The 24,941-nt window shown below is 40.2% G+C and overlaps 3 protein-coding genes and 1 non-coding gene across 5 annotated transcripts; 1 reads left to right on the plus strand and 3 right to left on the minus strand.

The window, feature by feature from the left end:
- Positions 1 to 46: 46 nt before the first annotated feature.
- Positions 47 to 3,364, plus strand: LOC4351385 (uncharacterized). Its single transcript, XM_026021868.2, has 10 exons — positions 47 to 191; positions 815 to 985; positions 1,081 to 1,189; positions 1,325 to 1,437; positions 2,023 to 2,091; positions 2,251 to 2,366; positions 2,484 to 2,538; positions 2,637 to 2,757; positions 2,883 to 3,025; positions 3,111 to 3,364. The coding sequence occupies exons 2-10, from the start codon at positions 851 to 853 to the stop codon at positions 3,210 to 3,212; spliced, it is 963 nt and encodes a 320-aa protein (XP_025877653.1). The 5' UTR covers positions 47 to 191; positions 815 to 850; the 3' UTR covers positions 3,213 to 3,364.
- Positions 3,365 to 3,694: 330 nt separating this feature from the next.
- On the minus strand, positions 3,695 to 9,024 carry LOC4351386 (AP2-like ethylene-responsive transcription factor At1g79700). 2 transcript variants are annotated; one of them, XM_015764487.3, is made up of 8 exons: positions 8,718 to 9,024; positions 8,060 to 8,145; positions 7,688 to 7,696; positions 7,355 to 7,443; positions 7,150 to 7,274; positions 6,700 to 6,776; positions 4,194 to 4,709; positions 3,695 to 4,082 (listed from the first exon to the last, which is right to left on the minus strand). In XM_015764487.3, the coding sequence occupies exons 1-8, from the start codon at positions 8,972 to 8,974 to the stop codon at positions 4,012 to 4,014; spliced, it is 1,230 nt and encodes a 409-aa protein (XP_015619973.1). In that variant the 5' UTR covers positions 8,975 to 9,024; the 3' UTR covers positions 3,695 to 4,011. The 2 variants fall into 2 exon arrangements, with proteins under 2 accessions (XP_015619973.1, XP_015619972.1); XM_015764486.3 differs by having other exon boundaries at positions 3,695 to 4,709.
- Positions 9,025 to 18,912: 9,888 nt separating this feature from the next.
- On the minus strand, positions 18,913 to 20,057 carry LOC4351387 (uncharacterized). Its single transcript, XM_015763629.3, has 2 exons — positions 19,809 to 20,057; positions 18,913 to 19,430 (listed from the first exon to the last, which is right to left on the minus strand). Exons 1-2 carry the CDS (start codon positions 20,055 to 20,057, stop codon positions 19,038 to 19,040), a joined length of 642 nt encoding a protein of 213 aa, XP_015619115.3. The 3' UTR covers positions 18,913 to 19,037.
- A 1,601-nt stretch (positions 20,058 to 21,658) lies between these two features.
- TRNAA-UGC (transfer RNA alanine (anticodon UGC)) lies at positions 21,659 to 21,731 on the minus strand. Its single transcript has one exon. It is a non-coding gene; the product is annotated as a tRNA-Ala (tRNA).
- Between the last annotated feature and the right edge of the window lie 3,210 nt (positions 21,732 to 24,941).

Consider the following 24,941-nt stretch of genomic DNA (forward strand, 5'->3'; position numbering starts at 1 on the left):
CCTGTAACAACCAAAATTACTGGTCTCGGTGGAATCGCAGCGGCCTGCAGATCTCTCTTCTCCGACTCAATCATTCGCCCTGCGCTGCACAAGGTGAGAGGAAGGAAGGGAAAACCAATTGGATCTCTCAATTAATCGGGGTGTGGGAGCAAGCCGCTTCAACGCAATTACGCAACGCCGGAGGTAGTCAGGTAGTTGCGATGCCTTCCTGTTCTTAATTTCGCCGTTGTTTTCCCCTTTACTGAAATTTCTTTAAACTGTCCCGAATTGTTCGATGCATTCGCGGGGAACGAAAATTTTATGTTCTTGTTCGTAGTTTCTTGGGTCAACGGCTCCGTCGGCTGCAGTTTGGGATTTCAATTTGGGCGCCATTTATGGGTAGATTTCGGTGACATCTGATGATAGCTGTTAGGTTTGTCAGCAGTCAACCAATTGGCCTGCCCGCGAGTTTGTGCAAATTCCTTTCGTCCTTTTGTTTGGGCATAAATTTGATGAATGCCCTTGCCCTACATTGCTTGTAGTTATGTGGAACACGCCGAGCAGAACAATTTCATGGTCTTAGTGTACTCTGATACAAGTAATGTTTTCTTCAGTTTGGTGGGAGATGTCAAACTTTGTTTGCTACCACTAGCTATGGCTGCTTGGTTTTGTACCTGTATTTCATGTTGACCTAGAGCATGTTTTGCTTCACCGTGTTGTTTTTTTGGAGTTGTAATCCACAAATTTTTGTTGGTGTCACTATCTATTGGTTGGTTGGTTTCAATATAAATTTTTCAATAATCTCTTTGGCGTTCCAATTTTTCCTACATAACAGGCATGATTCATGCAATACACTGACTGAAAAAATAATATGGCTTCAAAAGCCATTAAAAGGAAGCCTTACACTGCTGATATTGATAGAAGCGAAAAACAGATGGAGACGATCATACCAGATTCTGTAAGAGAACCTCTTCTAGGAAACAGAACTCATGAAAGCAAATCCGAGGTTAGTGAAATTTCTCCAAATCATATGAATCCAGGTTATTAACCGCATTTTAGTTCTTCATGCGCCTTACCCCTTTTCTCGTACTTTTTTTTTAGAGACATGAGCCTAATATGCAGCCAAATTTATGGGATGGAAAAGGACAAGAGCGCCTTGGTTGGATGCATATTATATCGACTTTTATTGCTCAATCTGTAAGAAAGATAGGTACCTATCATGAATATGATTCCAGAGAAGTGGATTTTTTAGTGTCTTACTGCCCTCTCGAATGTACACAGCAGAATGCTTAAACTTGACCTTTTAGAACATTTACTATCTGAAAAATCTTCTTTTTTTTTCCAGGAAATGCGCTCTCTCAGTTTGGACCATTGCTAGCAAAGTTCTTTAGTAGGTCTTGTGCTTCCCATGGTTCACATGATGAACAGGCAGTTCTACTTGATCTCAGTCCACTACAGGTATAATCAGTGCTGGCACATGCAGATCTCCTATTTCCATTTAAAATACCATATGATTGATGGGTTAAGTTTCCCATCAAAAGCATGAATTCTTATGAGTATCAGATGTGACATGTTAATTTCATGTAAATATTTTGAGATATTTCAAACCTTTTACTGAAGTATGAAGGAAAATATCTTTTCTTCCTCAGTAGTTTAAGCATTTGAATGAGTTGTTTCAAGCATACTCTCGACATCTTTGATGCTCAATTCATCTTTCATTTATTTTTTATCCTTTTTTACAATAATAAAAGTTCTTGTTTGCTTTTGTGATTATTCATGGACAAAAATGTTGGTATATCCATGAACAATATCATGGTAACATCCATGAAACTTGTTATTTCTTCCACAACACTCATTTAGTAGTTGAATTGCATGCTTTAAAAATTCAAATGAATTCTTGACTTGGTTTATTAATTCCAACCCTTCTGTTCTACAGGAGCAATGATGGCATCTTTATGTTATTCTTGACTGTTTCAAGTTTTTACATTTAGGAACTTTTTTACATGATACTACGGTTTTGACAGTTCCATGTTTACTTTATAGGAAGAGAGACTGAGGTTCTTGAGACAAAGATTAAATGTGCCATTTGACAGTTCCTCTGTCAAGCATCAGGTTCCGCTTCTGTACCTAACTACCTATAGGCCTTTGGTATTCTTGTTCTATTGTTCTCACCAATGGGACACCAATTTTCTTGCTCAGAAGAAATGATAAACTGAACAATTCATATACTAACATTCATGATAGTAAAATATTTCATTTTTTCTATGACAGGATGCTCTGAAAGAACTTTGGAGATTAGCTTATCCCAGCCGACAACTTCCTCCTCTGAAATCAGATCTATGGAAGGAGATGGGCTGGCAGAATTCTGATCCAGCAACTGATTTTAGGTTCGTTTCGCTAATCCCTAGTAATGATTTTAGGATATATATATATAAGCTGTCATGCATTTATCAACACCGCTTGAACCTCGACAACTAATCTTTTGAAGTATCTAATGATTGCAGAGCAGGGGGGTTCATGTCCTTGGAAAATTTAATATATTTTGCTAGAAATTACCCAGTATGTTTCTATTAATCATGAACATTTACTCCGCATTAGTCTGCTGTTATTGGGTGATTCGATTAGGTACAATGCTCAATGTCTGCTTTAACATGCAGGATTCCTTTCACAGTTTATTACACAAGGCGGATGGTAAGAGATCTGAATGGGAATATCCCTTTGCAGTAGCTGGCGTGAACATATCTTATATGTTAGTGCAAATGTTGGATCTGCAATCAGGTGAAATTTGCAGTAACACCTTATCTTTGGGCCCAATTTACCTCCTTTGCTCTTGACTTCGAAACTCTCTTTTTTTTTTCAGCTCTATGCAGAGCTACAGCTTATCTCTTTCACTTCTTTTGTAGGAAAAATGGGCACAAAAGTCAGTTCTCAATTTGTTCAACTACTTAGAGAAGACGAGATGGCTTTTGATAACCTTTTCTGTATGGCCTTTCAGATGCTTGACGCTCAGTGGCTCACAAGACAAGCTAGTTATATGGAATTCAATGTGTGTTCTCTGTAGAACATCTGGTCTCTTCTATTGGCTTCTCATTCTACCACCTTATTCAGTTGTCTTCATTTCCATTTTTCAGGAGGTTCTAAAGTCCATGCGTATTCAGTTAGAACAAGAACTTACTATCGGAAGCATTTCTTGTGTTCAGGAGATGCCATCATTTAGGTTGCTAAAAAGGTAGCCATGTTTGTTGTTTACAGAAAGGAGTGTATCTTACTTGTCAGTAGGATCTTGTGCATACTACCGATTCTTTCATTGGTTGTACAACATGACACACTGTAAGATTATTTATCATAGAATAATAAACCCAGTATATATCTGGTACTTTGGTAAGTGTTCAATGTTTTCTGGGGTAACAATTTAAGTATTTCTCTAATGAAAATTACCTGCAACAGGTTTGCTTCTTGAAACATGTGAAAAATGTAAGTAAAGTAAATATCTTTTATTAACATTCCTGATGTTTGGAATATCAATAAAAGATGCAGCATTTATGCATTCATGCCTCAACCAAGATGTATAGTATAGTTTATTCTGAAAGTTAGATAGATTTACATATTGTGATTTCTGTATAACATATGCTCCATTACCTTATAAAACTGTGAACTACCCAGAGTTTTCTTGTGGGAATACCTATAGTACTACCCAAGCATTCAAGATTCTGAGTAATCAGAATTAACTAGCTCAATCTAGGGTAAGGGAGAAAATTCTCTCCCTAGTTAATCAATCAGCCTTGGGGGTATTACAAGAAAAGGAACACAGACACTTGTCTCATGCCAAGTTGAATGCCTTTGGGTTTCTAGGAGACTAGGACCATAGGGAGAAGCATATGAATCTTCCCCACCTGAACAGAACGCCTACAGAAGCTTTGCTTCTTTGTGGCAGTGCCATTAGACAGAAAAATATACCCCAAGATAAAAACCTGAAAACTTCCCTGTATATCTCAAGATTTTCAACACCCAGAAACACGCACACAGAGAGAATCAGTTGCACACACTGATCATTTTTTGAGGGCAGGAGATATTGTTTGCTTGAGGAGATATTCGCTCCCTATCTGAAATTGAAATGTCCTTGTCTAAAAAGTCTGAAATGTCCTTGTCTAAAAAATCTGAAATGTCCTTCTCCAACATATTGCATTCCTCAAACAAATTGTATTCTGCCATACCTGAGTTATCCATGCTGTTGCCGCCTTCAGTTATACTGGAGCACCCTTCAAATAGGTACTCCATGCCGCCTTCGAATGCCTCATCATTGAACCATTCACTGAAATTCATCGAGTTGCTGAAGTAAGCCCCAGGCATTGTATCCAATTCATAATCCAAGCAAGGGCTCCAGAGGCTTTCTTCAATGCCATCAACAATTGGAAGGGGTTCATTCATGCATTCGGCGCTGTCATCGGCTGCAAGTGGCTCATTGTTGTCACTTGATGTATTTGCTTCACTGGAACTGAGCTCTTGGACTGCATTCTCACTTCGGTCATCATCTTGAGGCTCTTCATGTAATGCTGGCACCACCTGTGGCTCTTGTTGCAGTTGTGCCAATAACTGTGGTTCCTGTTGCAGCTGTGCCAGTAACTGTGGCTGGTCCAGGTAGCAGCTGATGTCGAAGTTGGTTACCGCATTGGCACCTCGGTATTCGATTGCAGCAAGATCATAGGCCTTGGCTGCCTCCTCTTGAGTATCTGTAAAAAGAGGTACGTTTGTTGAAATGAGAACAAATTTTCTGGTGAGACACTGAATCTTTGGGGCAACTTAGTACTACTAGGAGTCATGAATACTTCTAGTAACATTGGCATTACAGAATTGATCAGGTCATGCTGTATAGATTTAAGACTTTAGAAAATGAATGCATTGGATCTTAATACTGAGAGATGCTGAATTGCATCCCATATTCACATTTTTTTTCACTTTCTAGTTTGACATGTGCTGGACACCATCTGAGATCTGATATGACTTTTCCCACATTGCTGGTTGCTAGAACTGTGCTGGCAACCTTCTGTTTACTAGTAATCGGTGAACACTGTTCACTCTCCCTTTTTTCTTTCTTTATTTGTGATGAAAGTAGTGATGAATCCATCTGTGTGGTTCTGGATCTTGAATCTTGATCTAGTTTGGCACAGGGGGGGTAATAGCCTAGTAGGGCATTCTCCATGCACGTGAAGTGATCACTTGCAACTGGCTGCTGACTCACTCAGCTAGCTCTAGTGGAAAGAGCCGGCAGTGATGAACAATTGAAGATCCCTATGCACCATCTGGTTTTTACTACTGGCATTGCAGCACCACTCACGTGCTTGTCACATGCATTTCCAAGTCATGTACCATATAATGTATCTATGTATACTAGGATTTTGTCTAGTAATTAGGACATGGTGGTGATCAAGACATGGGGCTTGTTTTTATGCTATTTCTAGGGCAAGTTGGGCAGTCTTCTGGGGATTGCATACAGGATGGTATCTTGGTCTCATGGTCTTTGATCTTGACAGCAGGAAAAGATTTTCTGATTTTTTTAAGTAAAAGAAAAAGAAGTTTCAACACTATGCTTCCATATCAGTGATATCACCAGCTCACTTAATTTATAGTAAAATGGAGAGTTTGTGGTTCAAGAACATACAAGGAGAATAATATATACTACTTTCTCTGTTCTAAAATATAAGCATTTTTAGAATAGTCCTAAATCAACATTTTTAACTTTAACTATTAATAATGAAAAATTAAAAAGAGCAATCACGTAAGAATAATGTTACTAGATTATAGAGTAAATTTAATAAAACTATAGGTATTTTGCATAATTTATCACAAAACTACATATTAAAAAGCTTGTCTCACAAAACTACAGATTTAGTGTCTCCGTTTATCACAAAACTACAGGTAGTTTGTACAATCTATCACAAAACTACGATTTAAGAACTTTCACAAAACTATAGATTTAGTGTATTCGTTTATCACAAAACTACACATTTAGTGTCTTCATTTATCACAAAACTACAGATTTAGTGTCTCCATTATCACAAAACTACAAGTTTTAACAACGCTAAAACTTGTAGTTTTGTGATAATGAAGCCATTAAACTTGTAGTTTTGTGATAAATGAAGATACTAAATCTGTAGTTTTGTGAAATAAGTACTTAAATCTTTAGTTTTGTGATATATTGCGCAAAGTACCTGTAGTTTTGTGAAAAACGAAGCCACTGAATCTGTAGTTTTGTAAAACAAGTTCTTAAATCTGTAGTTTTGTGATAGATCGTGCAAAATATCTGCAGTTTTATGAAATTTACTCAAACTAGTATCATAATATGTAACTCTTTCATTTAAGATAACTTGTTTTTATAAATATTATTGGTCAAAGTAGCATCCCGAAAATTATATTGAAATCTAAAACTGTCTCTATTTTGAGACAGAGGAAGTACTACCTAGTAAGTAATCCTCAAGAAAAGCAAGGGGTCAAATCTACATCGAAGGGAAACAAGAAAAACACGCCATTTAATTTCGCAGATGGGTTGATCAACCATCATAAAATTTGGTAAAAGTTAGGTGGCCGGCTTACAGCAGGCAAATTCTCCAACAAACAAGAGCGGCTTGTAAATGCTAGTAATCAGCATTTGATTAAGTTAAGTGGGCTCCAAGAAAGAAAGAAGAGCAAAGAGCATGAAAGATTGGATGAAAGAATACGTACCGAAAGTACCCAGGTAGAGGTACTTGTTCCCCAGGACCCGCCCTATCCGTGCCTCCCACCGCCCATTGTGGTGATGCCTGAACAAAACCAGACAAAAAAAAAGTTCAGAAATGAATTACTAACAGACAGCTACTAGCTCTGAACAAAATGGAAACAGCAAGTTGGTAGCACTGGCACCACAATACAGTAACTGATGTTGGAAGCAGATTTCATCAAGAAAGAGAGAAGCTTAAAACTTTTGCAGTTCTGACTTTTCCTAGATGCATGCATGACATTGCACGAAACTGACACAAGAAAGAGACCATGGGGCATCCATGCAGAGCATACACGGCTGGCAAATGACGTTGCCAGCTGATGAATGCCACCCTAGCTAGCAATACTATGCTGACTCATCATTCAGGGAGAGAGAGAGAGAGAGATTAATTAGAGTTAATTAATCAGTAGTCCTACCTGGCAACGCCTCTGTACTTGGAGACACCCCTGGAGAAACCGCTGCTCCGGCGGCGGAGGGAGGCCAGGTACTCCTCCCTCGACACACCCTCCATCTCCGACCTCTCCTTCTCATATTCCTCCAGCTGCAATAATTCACATTATCTTCAGTAATAATTCAGATTACACAAGTCGCAATTGTCTAGTGGTAAGTTGGCAAACTTACTGGGAAATTGAGCACTGTCTCAGGACCCCAGTACTTAAGAGCTGCAAGGTCATATGCACGAGCAGCTGCTTCCTCACTATCATAAGCCCCTAAACACCATTAAACATTGCACTAATGTTCAGAAACAGATCAAACACCAACACAATAAGTAGTTATGTAACAACTAGTTGCTATATGCCTATATTCTTAGGGATAAACTGTTTTCATATTGAGACAAACCAAGGATGTGACAGATCAAACAAACAAAATGTGAGATTATACAAGAACAGGAAGCAACATGCAGCATGAATCTGACAAAACAGGGTGTATAGACAACTAGTTTGTGGGACTTACCCAAATAGACTATTGAGAGGAGCATCAAGCAGCAGCAGCAGATCAAGGTCACATGCGCATCACAAGGGCAAGGTCCCCCAAAGATAACAGCAAAAAAGAAAGGAGATAAAAAAAGCTTAATCAGAATGTCAGCCTTAAAAAATTCGCTCCACTTTATAGTAATAAGCTTTGTACTAATGGCCGATGTATCAAGATCCTTGGCAGTATACAGAAGTACACCAAGGACCTTGTATGTTTCACTTTTTCTTTCATTATAGTACATTATACTGTAAAAATACTCAATTTCACTTTCTTTACAGCATTTTCAGATAAAATTCATGTTAAAAATCCTAAAAAAAATTAGGCAACTAATGCATGTTGCGATCAATGTACCTTGCCTCCCTTTCTTCTTGTTCTGAAGTGAAGTGGAGCAATTCTTGTCCCACAGATGGGCCTCAAATCTGCCAGTCCACCGATGCCTGTTTATAGACACATGCATGCAGCAAATGATTCCACCGTATATTGAATTTATTAATGATTGATAAATAAGCAGCATTCAAGCATTAGTGTTTGCTTTACAGGAGGAAGAAAAACTGAAGGAGTTGACCACCCCAGCAGTAAATGTAGATCAACCAACTCCCTACTTCCCAGCTAATAATAATTGACTCACTCCAAGGGGAGGAGCAGCAAGAAAAAAGATTAAAAATGGGAATTATGAGATCAAGAAATGGATCCGATCGATCATGCTCGCCAACCTCCAAAAGATGAGGCATGAAAAGGGGAGCAGACTCGCCACCCACAAAACGATAAAATAACTGATGATCTCTGACATGCAAGTGAAAATATTCAGGAACAGATTGGAAAGAAGCGGCTGGTAATTTTGGGAGCCTGAAAGGATGGAAATGATGCGGAATTTTGGGCTGGAAATCAGCCATTGATTAACTAGCGGCAATGCAGGATGAATTCGCGACTGAAATCGAGAGGGGATCAGAAAGAACAGCAGAATTGGGATCAGAGGGATGGAAGCAACTGAACATGCAGGGACGCATACCTGGTGACTCCCCTGTAGATAGAACTCCTCTTGCCGCCGCCGCCGCCATTGGAAGAAGGATCAGCCACCTCCTTGCTCTCCTTCTTGGGCCTCTTGGCCTTGCCGGTGCTCTTCTCCGTCCTCGGCCTCGCCCTCCTCTTGCAGGGCATCGACATGGGCGAAGAGGAATCCTCGGAGGAAGAGGAGGAAGGAGACGACGGCGAGGATGATGCAGATGGAGAAGATGATGCAGGATCAGGAGACGATCTCTTCGCCATGATCTCTCGCGTTGGTGCAGGTGCAGGTGAGGAGGAGGAGGAGAGGCAGCGAAGTGGAGCCCCTGAAGTTTTGTAATTTATAGCGGAGGGGGGGAACGAAAGGAAGTGCAGCGCAGAGATGGGTTTTTTGGGTTGCTAATCACCATCATCAGCATTAACTGAAGATGACACCTCTGTTTTTTTTGTATTTTTGTGCGTCAGGGCCTCAAGCTGGCCACCATACGAGTCAATTTTGATACACTTATTCATTATTTTTTTTCATTTCAGATATTTCCTCTGTTTTTATACATTATTATTGATGTAAGTGCGCATTCCGTTTGTGCACAAGTAGTGGTCGTATTCAGATTTCTTTCTCTTTCTTTATTTTTGCAGATTTCGGTATACGTGCAGACGCTCATATACATACGTGTATACTCACCTTCTATAAATGCATATGCTATCTCTATGAACACCTTTGAAGATTAGGCAAGGATATTGGCGTTTCTGAATAGACATAATTTTCAAAGGAAGCACACCGGTAATAATATCTTTGAGATTTGCGAAGATACAGGACAATTTTACATAGCATAGCAGATGACGCACTGGCAAATTAACTCAAGATAACACCTTGTTTTTTGTATTTTTGCGCGTCAGGGCTCTGCTGGACACCGAAGATTAGCAATCAATTTCGTTGCACTTATTTTAATTGGTTTCTTTTTGAGAGATTTCCTCTGTTTTAATTATATTATTAACGAGTCTCCACCAAAACCCTGGTATATCAAACAGGCACAACATTGAGAACATTTCTTATGAGCCTTGAAATTTGGTGGGGATTGTTAGAATAATTGGGTTAGGCCCAACTTATAATATTAAATCTCAAAGGCCCATAATAAGTGTTGAGGATAATAATACCACCTCAGGATTTAAGCGAGAAATATCTCAACCTAAATAGGGAGTTATTGGAGGCTCCCTGTTGACCAGTTGAGGTGGGGGTCGGAATGCCACACGCGCGCACGCGCGCGCGCCGGGCCGGGCCGTGGGCGAGGGCGAGGGCGTGGCTGGCTTTTGCAGCCACTAACCCACGTTCCCACGATTCCCTCCGCAACAGCGCTTCCACGTTCTTTCTCCTGATAGATAAGGAGGCCGCGAGTCCGATCCGATATCATCGCTTCTTTCCCGGTGTTAGTTTCTCCTTCTCCGCGCCTGAGTTGCTCTCGCTTCCTCGCTTCTGATCTCTTACGCGCACGAGAGATTGGAAGGAGCAGTGCCTCCGAAACCACACCTTCGCCTGAGATCTGCACCGGGTAGGCGGGTGATCAGGTTTTTGGGGAGTGCCTCCCGCACGACTGCTCATCACCATGTCTGGAGTTGCCACCGCCACTGCTGGCGGAGGTGGTACGCCGCCGACAGGAGCTCGATCCGGAGCTGGTGCGCCAGGAGGTGCCGTGAACGACAACAACAACGGAGGCAATTCTGCCTCACCATCCAGCGGAGGGAGTGCCTCCCGTACGACTGCTCATCGCCATGTCTGGAGTTGCCACCGCCACTGCTGGCGGAGGTGGTACGCCGCCGACAGGAGCTGGATCCGGAGCTGGTGCGCCAGGAGGTGCCGTGAACGACAACAACAACGGAGGCAATTCTGCCTCACCATCCAGCGGAGGGCCATTCTCAGGGTATAATCTTCTCCTCCTGCTACTATTGTTAGCGCTATCGCTATACTATGTGCGCTATGTTCTTGTTCCTGTTCTACATGATGCCTCTAGCATGTTATCGCGTTACTGTTATGTTCCTGTTCCTGACATTCATGATGTGCATAGTATGCTACTGGTTATGTGAAGATCACCCTACACTGCTTATGCCATGATCATTGCTTTAACTTTTTGGATTAAAATATGCCGATTAATGACTATATTTCCAACAATCCAAAAACCTGATAGGTCATTTTCGGTAGTTGGCTTTGCTGCTGCACTGAAACCACATGCTTTTGATGGTTCAAACTATAAGAGATGGAAAGCACGTGCACTATTGTGGTTGACAGCGATGCAGTGCTTCTATGTTTCACGGGGCAAACGAAGTGAACCACCTCTTTCTCCTGAGGAAGAGGCTAAGTTCGAGGCTTCGGATTGCCTGTTCCGTGGAGCATTGATCAGTGTACTCGCTGACAACATAGTGGACGTGTACATGCACATGCCTTCTGGGAAGGACATGTGGGATGCACTTGAGGCCAAGTTCGGAGTTTCTGACGCCGGCAGTGAGCTGTACGTCATGGAGCAGTTCTATGACTACAAGATGGTCGATGACCATTCTGTAGTGGAACAAGCTCATGAGATTCAGATGCTGGCTAAGGAACTTGAGAACAACAACTGTGAGTTGCCGGACAAGTTTGTGGCGGGTGGCATTATTGCCAAACTACCACCTTCTTGGTCGGACTTTGCCACTTCTCTAAAGCACAAGAGACAAGAGTTCAGTGTTCCTGATCTCATTGGCTCTTTGGGTGTTGAGGAGAAGGCGAGGGCAAAGGACGTCCGGGGCAAAAAGGTTGAGGGAGGTTCTAGTGCCAATATGGTACAGAAGAAGAACCCTCATGCATCCCACAACAACAAGAAAGTCAAGCCTGATGTCAAACCCAAGGCTGCAACCAATTTTAAGAAGAAAGGCAAGGGAAAGGCAAAGGGAGACTGCTTTGTGTGTGGCAAGTCTGGGCATTGGGCCAAGGACTGTCCTGAGCGCAAAGATAGGAAGTCTGCCAACATGGTCATTAGCGAGGGCGGAGGAACATCGGGGTACGGTAAAATGTTACCTACAGTTCTCTCTGTTTATCATTCACCTGATTGGTGGGTGGACACTGGTGCTAATATTCATATATGTGCTGACATTTCTCTGTTTTCTTCTTATCAGGTCGGGAGAGGTTCCTCCTTGTTGATGGGAAACGGGTCGCTTGCGGCTGTTCATGGTGTTGGTACGGTCGATCTGAAGTTTACTTCGGGAAAGACCGTGCAGCTGAAGAACGTGCAGCATGTCCCTTTAATAAAGAAGAATCTAGTTAGCGGCTCTCTATTGTGTAGAGAAGGTTTTAGACTTGTGTTTGAGTCCAATAAATGTGTCGTATCTAAATATGGGACTTTTGTTGGAAAATGTTATGACAGCGGAGGCTTGTTCCGCTTTTCTTTGAATGACATGTGTAATAATCATAATGCTGTGAACCATATTAGCGAGAATGATGAGTCTAATGTGTGGCATTCGCGACTCTGTCATGTGAATTTCGGTTGTATGACGCGCTTAGCTAACATGAGTTTAATTCCAAAATTCACTTTGGTAAAAGGTTCCAAGTGCCATACTTGTGTTCAATCGAAACAACCTCGCAAGCCTCACAAGGCATCTGAGGCGAGGAATTTGGCACCTCTAGAACTTGTTCATTCCGATTTGTGCGAAATGAACGGCGTGTTGACTAAAGGGGGAAAGAAATATTTCATGACACTGATAGATGATTGCACTAGATTTTGCTATGTGTATCTATTGAAAACAAAGGATGAGGCATTGCATTACTTTAAAATCTATAAAGCTGAGGTAGAAAACCAACTTGAAAGGAAAATCAAACGGTTGAGGTCTGATAGAGGTGGGGAGTATTTTTCCAATGAGTTTGCATCCTTTTGCGAAGAGTTTGGAATTATTCATGAGATGACGCCTCCCTATTCACCCCAATCAAATGGGGTGGCCGAAAGAAAGAACCGTACTCTAACTGAGATGGTGAATGCCATGTTAGACACTGCGGGGCTTTCCAAGGAATGGTGGGGTGAGGCAGTTTTGACTGCGTGTCATGTCCTGAATAAAATTCCAATGAAGCATAAGGAAGTAACACCATTCGAGGAATAGGAAAGGAAGAAATAAAATCTCTCATACCTACGAACATGGGGCTGTTTGGCCAAGGTAAATGTACCTATAGCCAAAAAGCGGAAACTTGGACAAAAACTGTTGATTGTGTGTTTCTTGGTTATGCTATCCACAGTGTGGGTTATAGATTCTTAATAGTAAACTCTGGAGTACCCGACATGCATGCTGGTACAATTCTTGAGTCCAGAGATGCTACATTCTTTGAGAATGAATTTCCTATGAAATATACACCTAGCACTTCTAGTAAAGAAACTGTCATGCCCCATGAGCACTTTGCACCGATAGAACACAATGATCAAACGCCTGAGGAAAATCCTGAGGAGGACAACATTGTAGATACTCGCAAGAGTAAGAGACAAAGGGTTGCAAAATCCTTTGGAGATGACTACATTGTATACCTCGTGGATGACACCCCAAGAACCATAGAAGAGGCATATTCATCTCCTGACGCTGACTACTGGAAGGAAGCAGTACGCAGTGAAATGGACTCGATTATGTCTAATGGTACTTGGGAAGTGGTTGAGCGTCCATATGGGTGCAAGCCCGTAGGATGCAAATGGGTTTTCAAGAAAAAGCTTAGGCCTGATGGTACAATCGAAAAGTACAAGGCAAGGCTTGTGGCCAAGGGTTATACCCAAAAGAAAGGCGAGGACTTCTTCGACACATACTCACCAGTTGCTCGCTTGACCACGATTCGAGTACTACTTGCTCTGGCAGCCTCTCATGGTCTTCTCGTCCATCAGATGGACGTTAAGACAGCTTTCCTAAACGGAGAGCTGGAGGAGGAGATCTATATAGATCAACCAGACGGGTATGTACTAGAAGGTCAGGAGGGAATGGTGTGTAAACTATTGAAATCCTTGTATGGCCTCAAGCAAGCACCTAAGCAATGGCATGAGAAGTTTGACACCACGCTTACATCTGCAGGCTTTGTTGTGAACGAAGCTGACAAATGTGTATACTATCGCTATGGTGGGGGAGAAGGGGTGATCTTGTGCTTATATGTCGATGACATACTGATCTTTGGGACCAGCCTTAATGTGATTGAGGAGGTCAAAGACTATCTGTCCAAGAGTTTTGAAATGAAGGATTTGGGAGAGGCTGATGTTATTCTTAACATCAAACTACAAAGAGGAGATGAGGGTGGGATTACACTTGTGCAATCCCACTATGTGGACAAGGTTTTGAGTCGCTTTGGATATAGTGACTGCAAGCCAGCTCCTACTCCTTATGATCCCAGCGTGCTATTAAGGAAAAACCGAAGAATAGCAAGGGATCAGCTGAGATACTCTCAAATCATTGGTTCATTGATGTACTTGGCTAGCGTAACGAGGCCTGACATCTCATTTGCTGTAAGCAAGCTGAGCCGGTTTGTCACAAATCCGGGAGATGATCATTGGCAAGCTTTGGAAAGAGTAATGCGCTATCTAAAGGGCACTATGAGCTATGGAATTCACTATACCGGGTATCCAAAAGTACTAGAAGGGTATAGTGACTCAAACTGGATATCTGATGCTGATGAGATAAAAGCCACAAGTGGATATGTGTTCACACTTGGAGGTGGCGCTGTTTCCTGGAAGTCTTGCAAGCAGACCATCTTAACGAGGTCAACAATGGAAGCAGAACTAACAGCACTAGATACTGCGACAGTTGAGGCCGAGTGGCTTCGTGAACTCCTGATGGATTTGCCGGTGGTTGAAAAACCAGTGCCAGCTATCCTAATGAACTGCGATAATCAAACAGTGATTATTAAAGTGAACAGTTCAAAGGACAACATGAAGTCATCTAGACACATCAAGAGAAGACTGAAATCTGTCAGAAAGCAGAAAAACTCCGGGGTGATAGCATTGGACTATGTCCAAACGGCTAGAAATCTGGCATATCAGTTTACCAAGGGGCTACCACGTAATGTGATAGACAGTGCATCGAGGGAAATGGGCTTGATACCCACCTAAGGTTGCATAATAGTGGAAACCTGTCCATTGTGATCGGAGATCCCGTGAATTTGGATGGTGAAACAAACTATTGTGTGACTGAGAGAAGAGACCCTTGAAAAGGGCTCATTTTTATGATGTGCTTCTCTTCTTTCCTGCATGGTAGGATGGCTTATGTCTTAATGTGATCCGAGTGGCTTTTCCAAGTAGAGATGTTGACCTGCAGAACATCTCAGAAGGAACACACCTATATGAGTTCAACTGCTAGTCACAGTCTATGAGGTTTGGGCGATCTCTAGATACTCATGAAAGGCCTGGAGTTTGACTTATATGCTCCAAACAGAGGGGATGCGAACGGCAGCCCAGTACCAGTCAAGGTTCTGAGTGAAACCTGATCACACAAAACTCACAATTCAAGGCATAGTCCATTGTTCAGTTGTGGTCTAATGTAGCTCATTTCCTAGGTGGAAGTTCAACTTAACAGTCTCCACCAAAACCCTGGTATATCAAACAGGCACAACATTGAGAACATTTCTTATGAGCCTTGAAATTTGGTGGGGATTGTTAGAATAATTGGGCTAGGCCCAACTTATAATATTAAATCTCAAAGGTCCATAATAAGTGTTGAGGATAATAATACCACCTCAGGATTTAAGCGAGAAATATCTTAACCTAAATAGGGAGTTATTGGAGGTTCCCTGTTGACCAGTTGAGGTGGGGGTCGGAATGCCACACGCGCGCGCGCCGGGCCAGGCCGTGGGCGTGGGCGTGGGCGTGGCGTGGCTGGCTGGCGGCGTGCATGCGTCACGTCGCTATGCTTTTGCAGCCACTAACCCACGTTCCCACGATTCCCTCCACAACAGCGCGTCCACGTTCTTTCTCGTGATAGATAAGGAGGCCGCGAGTCCGATCCGGTTTCATCGCTTCTTTCCCGGTGTTAGTTTCTCCTTCTCCGCGCCTGAGTTGCTCTTGCTTCCTCGCTTCTGATCTCTTGCGCGCACGAGAGATTGGAAGGAGCAGTGCCTCCGAAACCACACCTTCGCCTGAGATCTGCACCGGGTAGGCGGGTGATCAGGTTTTTGGGGAGTGCCTCCCGCACGACTGCTCATCGCCATGTCTGGAGTTGCCACCGCCACTGCTGGCGGAGGTGGTACGCCGCTGACAGGAGCTCGATCCGGAGCTGGTGCGCCAGGAGGTGCCGTGAACGACAACAACAACGGAGGCAATTCTGCCTCACCATCCAGCGGAGGGCCATTCTCAGGGTATAATCTTCTCCTCATGCTACTGTTGTTAGCGCTATCGCTATACTATGTGCGCTATGTGCGCGCTATGTTCTTGTTCCTGTTCTACATGATGCCTCTAGCATGTTATCGCGTTACTGTTATGTTCCTGTTCCTGACATTCATGATGCGCATAATATGCTACTGGTTATGTTAAGATCACCCTACACTGCTTATGCCATGATCATTGCTTTAACTTTTTGGATTAAAATATGCCGATTAATGACTATATTTCCAACATGGTACACACCTGAGATTCTTTCTGGAAGGACACAATTTCCACGGAGACTACACCGAGTCACTGGCAATATTTGCCGATGTTGAACTGCCTTTTGCCCAAGCTACACTTCATTTTTACATAGCAGGGTACACTAGGAAGTAAACAAGCTCATAAATGACTGCAAATTAAACGTTACTGGAGATGAAATTTTTTGTCTATATTGTTACTGCAAGAGCTTTCACCTCTGATTCAGATCAGTTACAGACTTGCAGTGAGTTGATTCTACAGAAAGAGGACAAGCAACTTTTAAACTAGAAATGGACGGACGGACGCCTCTTTGCCAGGGTCCTTAGACTGAAGAATTGAAATGAAGGAAGGTGCATAGCATAGCAGCTACACAAGGAGACGAATAGCATCGGGACGTGAAAAAGAAACAAACACATGTAACATGTAACACTGCAAAATCAAACAAATTAGCGCCATGTGTCCAAATGGCAGAGCTCTGCAGCCATGCAAAATATGCAATTCCTCATTCAGAGGAAAGCATCCTACTAGCCCCGCAACCACAACACCTGTCCCCAACATTCAGAGCAACCTACTGTGTCTGTGTGCAGTCAGTCAATTACTGTACACAACAAGCATCTACAGTAGCTACCAATGCAGCAACCCCCTTTCGATGAAGAATCATCAAACAAACAGTTCATCCTTCAACCAGGAAAAATATTCAGCAGTCACTAATGCTGTAGTACTACGTACAGATCATGTGAAACATATGTGTTGTGTTGCACTGTGGATGATGGTTTGATGGCTGACCGTGATGACCTCAATATTTGAGTAAATTAGTCATCCCAATTAAGCTCCCATACCTGACTGCCAAATTATTTGTTTTGTAGTAGATCATACTCACCAAAATGGTTTATCACGAGTCTGTTTTCTGACCACATTTTTGTCTAGACAGTCTGCTGCAAGACGGTAGTTGCCCAGATAATTAGGCCATGTTTAGTTTCTAAAAACTTTTTCCTAAAACCATCCAATCGAATCTTGACATATACATGTAATATTAAATATAGATAAATTTAAAAACTAATTGCACAGTTAGGGAGAAACCGCGAGACGAATCTTTGGTGCCTAATTAGTCCATGATTAGCCATAAGTGCTACAGTAACCCACATTTGCTAATGATTGATTAATTAGGCTCAAAATATTCTTCTCACGGTTTCTAGATAAGTTATGAAATTAGTTTTTTCATTCGTGTCTAAAATCCCTTCCGACATCTGATCAAACGTCCGATGTGACACTCAAAAAAAAATTTCTTTTCGGCCCAACCTGACTGACTGTCGATTAGACCGACTGACGTCTTCTGTCACCACCATGATGTCCGTCCAGCTTGTTCACATTCCTCAGCAGACAGACATGCAATCACAACAATTAACACTAGGTTTATGTACCATATAGTGGTCCATGATGCAGAAATATTAATATTCTCAACTCTAAATTCTACTACAAAAAAAAAGAGTGACATGTTGCTTGTAGTACAGGCAGTACGGTTTGGTTGTTAACCACGTTTCTCATCTACTTTGCCTGCATTTGAGGTGCTAGAGTGAAGATAAATCCTAGGTTGCCAGATTATTCAAATATTCAATCAAGATAAAAGAAATTCCAAGCTTTTCCATCTAACATCTCCCTCATTAGACCAGAAACATGCTTGCTTGCAAGCTACTCCCTCCGTATTTTAATATATGACGCCGTTGACTTTTTGACAAACGTTTAACCTTTTGTTTTATTCAAAAAATTTATGTAATTATATTTTATTTTATTGTAACTTGATTTATCATCAAATGTTTTTTAAGCATGACATAAGTATTTTTATATTTACATAAAATTTTTGAATAAGACGAGTGGTCAAACGTTGATTAAAAAGTCAACGGCGTCATACATTAAAATACGGAGGGAGTACCTGACAATGCAACCGTCCACGGACTGATTGCATATCGTACAAAAATTTCTGTAACACAAAACAGCACTAGTCAAACCTGAAGCTTTCATGGAACCAAACCATCTCTAGAATGAGCTTGCACTCCAATTTGTTATAATATCCAATAAAGCACACACTCTCTCCTGGTATTACTGTAGTAATGATCAAATTTCAATGTTCAGAAGAAACACCATTAAATCATGAATTGGATTTAAAACATGTGTCCTTCCATGTAACATAGTCCTACAGAGACAGCTGCCAACAGCAGTCGATGCAAACTTCTGGTTTTCATTTGGTATAACTTAGAAAGGATGAAATGTGCAAAGATATTGCAAATAGAAATGGATATTGTAGAATCAAATGCGAACTGTTTCAGAGCTGTCCACAAGAATAGATATAATATTTCTTTATAATACTAACAGATTATTCCCAAGTAACAAAACAGCATGCAGATCACATGAGAGCAATGCAATGACGAAAAAATCATTAGTAGAGATAATCCTATGGATATATATACAATAGAGCACTACTAATTGCACGTTCCATTTCCACCACTGCGCACTACTTGATTTTTTTTTCTTTCAGGATCTTCTGATGTTACAAATAATTATTCCCAGGTTAAAAAGAAAATAGCATGCAGATCACATGATATCAGTCGATGACCAAAAAAATCACAATTAGTAGATAGAATCATATGAACATGTATACATCTCTAGTAGTACTAATTGCACGTTGCTAATATGAATATCAGTCCTCCCACCATAGCGCACTAGTTGATGTTTTCTCAGTATCTTCTAATATTACAAATAAGGAGACCCCCAAAATTTACCATGTTCTTAAATGTCACAGTATCCATAATTAAGTCTGCATTCATTTTCTGAAATACATAGTCATCATCACAATAATTTGACCTTATCTCTCTTAGATCTTTACTGATTCCCCTTCCAAAACTTCTTAAATATTGTTGAACGTCATCGCCCTCAACAGTTTTTGTTGGTTCATGAGTGAAGGAGAAACAAGAACTTCTGCCTTTTGGTGTGTCAAAGCCATCGAGATCATCACTGGAGCTATTTGTAGTTCTTGAAACGGGGGTCATCATAGTATGACTATAAGTATGGCCTCCAGACACATCAGATCCAGTTAAGCTAACTGAGCACTGGGTTTGGTTGTCAGATTCCTGGGAGGGCAAAAAATACTTGTTACAGTGTGAGAATGATCGTTACTATCCACATCATATACCTACTTGTCTTTCTACTAAAATGCTGCTGGCAAATCAACAAGAGTATGTAATATGATTCCATACAACACATTAAGTACAATGTAGATTGTAGACAATTCAGGAATATTTGAGTGGATAACAATAGGAATATGAAAATAGCTACAAGATGCCAATTAATGGAGAGCAAAGACTGTACTATTTCTGAACCACATAGTAAAAAAATTTAAATGTTTAAAAGAATGTTGATGGAGGTTGTTGGGTACTTCGGTTGATATTCCTAAAAAGTACTTCATATCTCAAAACCTCAGTGAAGTGAACCAGCATTGATTTGCTAACCTCATTATGCCAATGACGATCAGTTGGATAGTGGGTTTCTGCAATGCTTGATCCACCTTTGTCAAAAGATGTATTTCTGTTCTTTTGTGGGATGTTCACAACTGAGTTTATTTGAGGGTCCTCCAGTGATGAGAAATCAGTGCTATCCAATGTCGAGATCGATACACATTCCTCAAAATAATTCATTGCCTCTTCAGCCAAATGCTTCGATACTTTCAGTCGTTCTACACTACTCTGGTACCACAACATGGAAACAAAGGTCAATTCAAATACAAAGACCATCTATATTTATGAGCAACTGCACTTATCGTATCTTTAAATTTCAGAAAACTACAACTTTAATGATAAAACCATCTATATTTACTGTAGCAGCATACTCCCTCTGTCCCATAAAGAAGTAATTCCTAGATTCCCAATGCAAAACTAAAGAGATAGATAAATGACCAAAATACCCCTTATTAATAGCATATTAGTATTGATGGTTAGGTAGGTAAGGAGTATTGAAGAAATAAACTTTTTCGATTTGTGAACCAAGTGTGAATGAGAAGGTAGAAGTTGATTTATTTTGTGACAAAGTTTGAATTCCAGAAGTTGATTTATTTTGGGACAGAACGAGTATAACGTAAAAGTTGTAGTTTTGTGATAATTTTTCACGTTATTGTTGCAGCAAACTGATACTTTTATCACTAAAGTTACAGTTTTCGGAAATTTACTCTTCTTTAAAACTACCCTTAAAACAAGCATTGAAAACCAAATTCATGGTGGATAACAGAATGACCATGTAGAAATACACAATACCATACTTTCTTATACTTATAAGTCAAAATTTAAATTTTCAGCTTTAAATTTGGAGTTGATTTTAGGGTTTTTTTTCATTATAGTTTATTTTCCAGATTTTTCTTTTAGATCGCTAGAAACACATATATAAAACTTTTATTCATGAATTATATTCCGTTTACCAATATGCCGTTTGGCCAAACGATGGCCCCGTTTACCTATAGCCATGGCTCTAGCCGATGTCGTTGAAATGTGGGATGGGACCAAGCTGTCAGTCACTGTCACTAAAGACGCTTCTACCTCCGTTCTAAAATAAGTATAGCCGTGAAAATCCGTGTCTAACGTTTGACCATCCGTCTTATTTAAAAAATTTATAAGAAAATTAAAATAAGTTAGTCACACATAAAGTATTATTCATGTTTTATCATCTAATAACAATAAAAATGTTAATCATAAAAAAAATTCAAATAAGACGAACGGTCAAACGTGAGACATAAACAGTGTAAAACTCCACTTATTTTAGGACGGAGGGACTACTACTAAAGAGAATCCCATAAAAAATGTTATACAAATTTACAAGCTCAAAAAACTAAATTAAACAAAAAAAAGTCAAAATAATTCATCGTGTCACATTCACGTACAAAATAAGGCGCTGAAAATTTTGGTGAGCAGAAAATTAAATAACTAGACCAAAAAAGGCAACATATGGCACACAAAAAGAGAAGAGAACTAAATTAGACAAAAATTTAGAAGAAAATTAGAGGAACACATAGCTAAATTAGAAAAGAATTTAGAAGAGCACAAAATTAAATTAGACAAAAGAAAAGGAGAAGAGAACTAAAATAGACAAAAACTTAGAAGAAAATAAGAGGAACACATAGCTAAATTAGACAAGAATTTAGAAGAGCACAAAATTAAATTAGACAAAATAAAAAGAAAGAGAAATAAAATAGACAAAAATTTAGAAGAAAATTAGAGGAACACATAGCTAAATTAGACTAGAATTTAGAAGAGCACAAAATTAAATTAGACAAAAGAAAAGGAGAAGAGAACTAAAATAGACAAATTTAGAGTGGAGATGCGGGGGATCGAACCCCGTGCCTCTCGCATGCAAAGCGAGCGCTCTACCATTTGAGCTACATCCCCTTTGATGTTTGAAATGAAACTAAGAAAATCATTATGAATAGATGTTTACTTGAGCAACAGCAAACTGTTTAGTCGCATTCGGATATTCATCAAAAATTGCTGTTCTCGTTCAGAATAAAGGGAACATTCAACAAAAATGTTTCTGCTTTAACGCAACACAAATGGCCAAGTGAAAGTGCATCTCATGTTTAGGCTGAGTCCATCAATCGTGTGTTTCTAGGCTCGTGGATCACCAATAGTTCTCTAGGCTGGCCGGAGTATTCTAGATTCGAATTTAAACATCAAATTTAAATTTTTACAGTTGTTTTACTACTTCCTCCATTTCACAATGTAAGTCATTCTAACATTTCTTACATTCATATTTATGTTAATGAATCTAGACATCAATATGAATATGAAAAATGTTAGAATAACTTACATTGTGAAACGGAGGGAGTAATATATTGTAGCTGCATTTTCTTTTTTTGTAATTGTAGCCGGTGGTTTCGGAAAAAAATAACCGGTTATTGGCAGGTAACCATCATTGATCTGAACTCAAATATTTAGTTTGAAAGTTTGTCCGATAAAGGTTTGGATAAATGATGTTCCCAAACGCCAAATACTTATTACTCCCTCCGTTTCAGGTTCTAGGACGTTTTGACTTTAGTTAAAGTCAAATTGCTTTAAGTTTGACCAAGTTTGTAGAAAAAAACAATACTCTCTCTATTTCTAAATATTTGACGCCATTGACTTTTTTAAATATGTTTAACCGTTCGTCTTATTTAAAAAATTTAAGTAATTATTAATTCTTTTCATATCATTTGATTCATTGTTAAATATACTTATATGTATGCATATAGTTTTACATATTTCACAAAAATTTTGAATAAAACGAATGGTCAAACATGTGCTAAAAAGTTGACGGTGTCAAATATTTAGAAACGGAGGGAGTAACATTTTCAATCCAAGAAAAAATTATTATGAAAATATATTCAAGTTTAGTATTATAAATATTACTATATTTGTCTATAAACTTAGTCAAACTTATTTCAAATTTGACTTTGACCAAAGTCAAAACGTATTATAACCTGAAACGGAGGGAGTAATTATTATTAAAAAATAGTTATTACCAAATGGAAAGTATACAGATCATATGCCATCACAGGAAGTCAAATCTTGATCACACCTAAACGCAATGAAGTGTGAGGTTGGGCCTACACATGTGTCCGTGCTGGGCTTGAGGTCCAGCAAGCAACACGACGGCCCAAACAAGTCGCTGACACCTCACGCTGTGGAGTGGATCCACTCAATCTGGGCCACACAAGCCTTATCCGACGGTAGCCCAGAGACCCAAGGGGGCTCGGAGTCTAAAACTCCGAACCCCCTTTGTGTTTTGAGGCGCAGCGGATTAGCTTATCTCTGGCTGAATATCATCAAAATTTGTATATTTTCCAAGACTAAAGTATCTTTGTTTCTAGACATGAACACGAAAACACCATGTATGCATTAGTTACAGGAATCATGTAAAAGAAACATATTTGTTTGATATTTATTCCCTGAACCTTCCTAAATGATAGGTGTTTCATCATATTCCAGTATTCCACTTGTACAAGATTGGCCTATTTCTAACCACATGCGCATGATCTGTGAGACTGAGACCGTATGAACTTACTGTCGGTTGCTTTTCTGCATATAAATTCAGTACGTCTCCTGCCGAATGTCTAGCGTTTTTTCTTCTAGCTTGTCAAGACTCTGATGACATATATTGTTCTTATCAGTCTTCAGCTTGTCTCAAAAACGATTCTTGCCACAAAATGTGTATCCATGGTGCAAATTGTGTAGGTAATCATAAAGCTCCTTGCTGACCTTTAGAACATTCCAATTTTAAGTTCAGAGACCGCAGATGGTTCTATTCATTTCAGAAGGCCCTTTTGCAGTCATACAATGAGCATGTGACACAATTAGAAATGTAGACAAGTTGATTTCCACTCTTCTAATGTCCCATGTTCCATATGCCATCTACTATGGAAGTCCAAGAATGTTAGAATGATTGACAGGGGCTAGAACCAACTTGGAAGTTAAACCTGACAAATGGCTGATCAAATCTGTGGACTTACGTGGATTGAAGAGAGGAGTTGGTAGTGGCTGAACTTTGCTAGTCAAAAAACGAAAAAACAAAAAAGATAGTATTTGAACATATTTAAAACATTAACAATAGTTGCTACCTCATTGTCAAAGTTTGTGGTACAGTTGCCTGTGGGAAACTTTGAAACTATGAAAACTGCAATGACATAATAATAATAGTCATGTACTCAAGCTGTCTTCAGATTCAGGTATTTGGTATGCATTGATGTTTTTTTGGAATATGAAGAAATGCATTATCCATGTGATTCCATATTGCCATCTACAATCACAGTCAAGTAGAAGCGGCCATGAACTTCGCAATGATTGAAGAGGGAGCAATGCAAAGGCTCAGCACTTCACTTGGCAATTAGTTTATGGTCAAACATGTTTACTTAGGAGACAGATGGTCCATGGCCAGCCTCTTCCATGTGGACAGGCATTTTTATGTAGTACTGGATGCATCATGGCATTTCCACTTGGTATGATTAACCTTGGTCTGTCCTGCACTACACCGTCGGCTGATCTTTCCTCCTGGTGGCGCTCCGCGCGGAAATCAATTTCTAAACAAGACCGTAAGACTTTTGATGCTGGAGTTATCTTGGTGACCTGGCTTATATGGAAGGAACGCAATGCTAGAATTTTCGACAACAAGGCCATTCTGGCGGCGCACTTATGTGCAGCGATGGAAGATGAGTGGACCACTTGGGGTGCAGCAGGGCTGCTGTGTCCACTGCAAGCCGGAAGCAACCTGATGGCGAGAGAGCAACATTAAGCCGGTGGTGGTAGCTCCCTGCTCTGTAGTACAGACGTGCTTTAATGTCTGGCAGGCAGCATCCTCTGTAGCCTGAATCTGCAGCTTGCACCTTTGTAATTTGTTTCTTGTGACTTTTTTCCCCTATCTTAATAAACTTCGGCTGGCTTCCGCCAGCCCGGCGAAAAAAATGATTAACTAGGGCATCCCATTAGTAAGAATTATTCTTAACATAGTATTCAACATTGTTTCAGTTTTGCAAATATAGACCTACAATTCGAATGTTTCAGACAAAATGTAGATTCAATACTGAATTGGATAATTTTATTCTGAAATAAGCATTGAGCTGAATATAT

Source organism: Oryza sativa, chromosome 12 (genome assembly GCF_034140825.1).
Source record: "Oryza sativa Japonica Group chromosome 12, ASM3414082v1".
Lineage (NCBI taxonomy): Eukaryota > Viridiplantae > Streptophyta > Magnoliopsida > Poales > Poaceae > Oryza > Oryza sativa.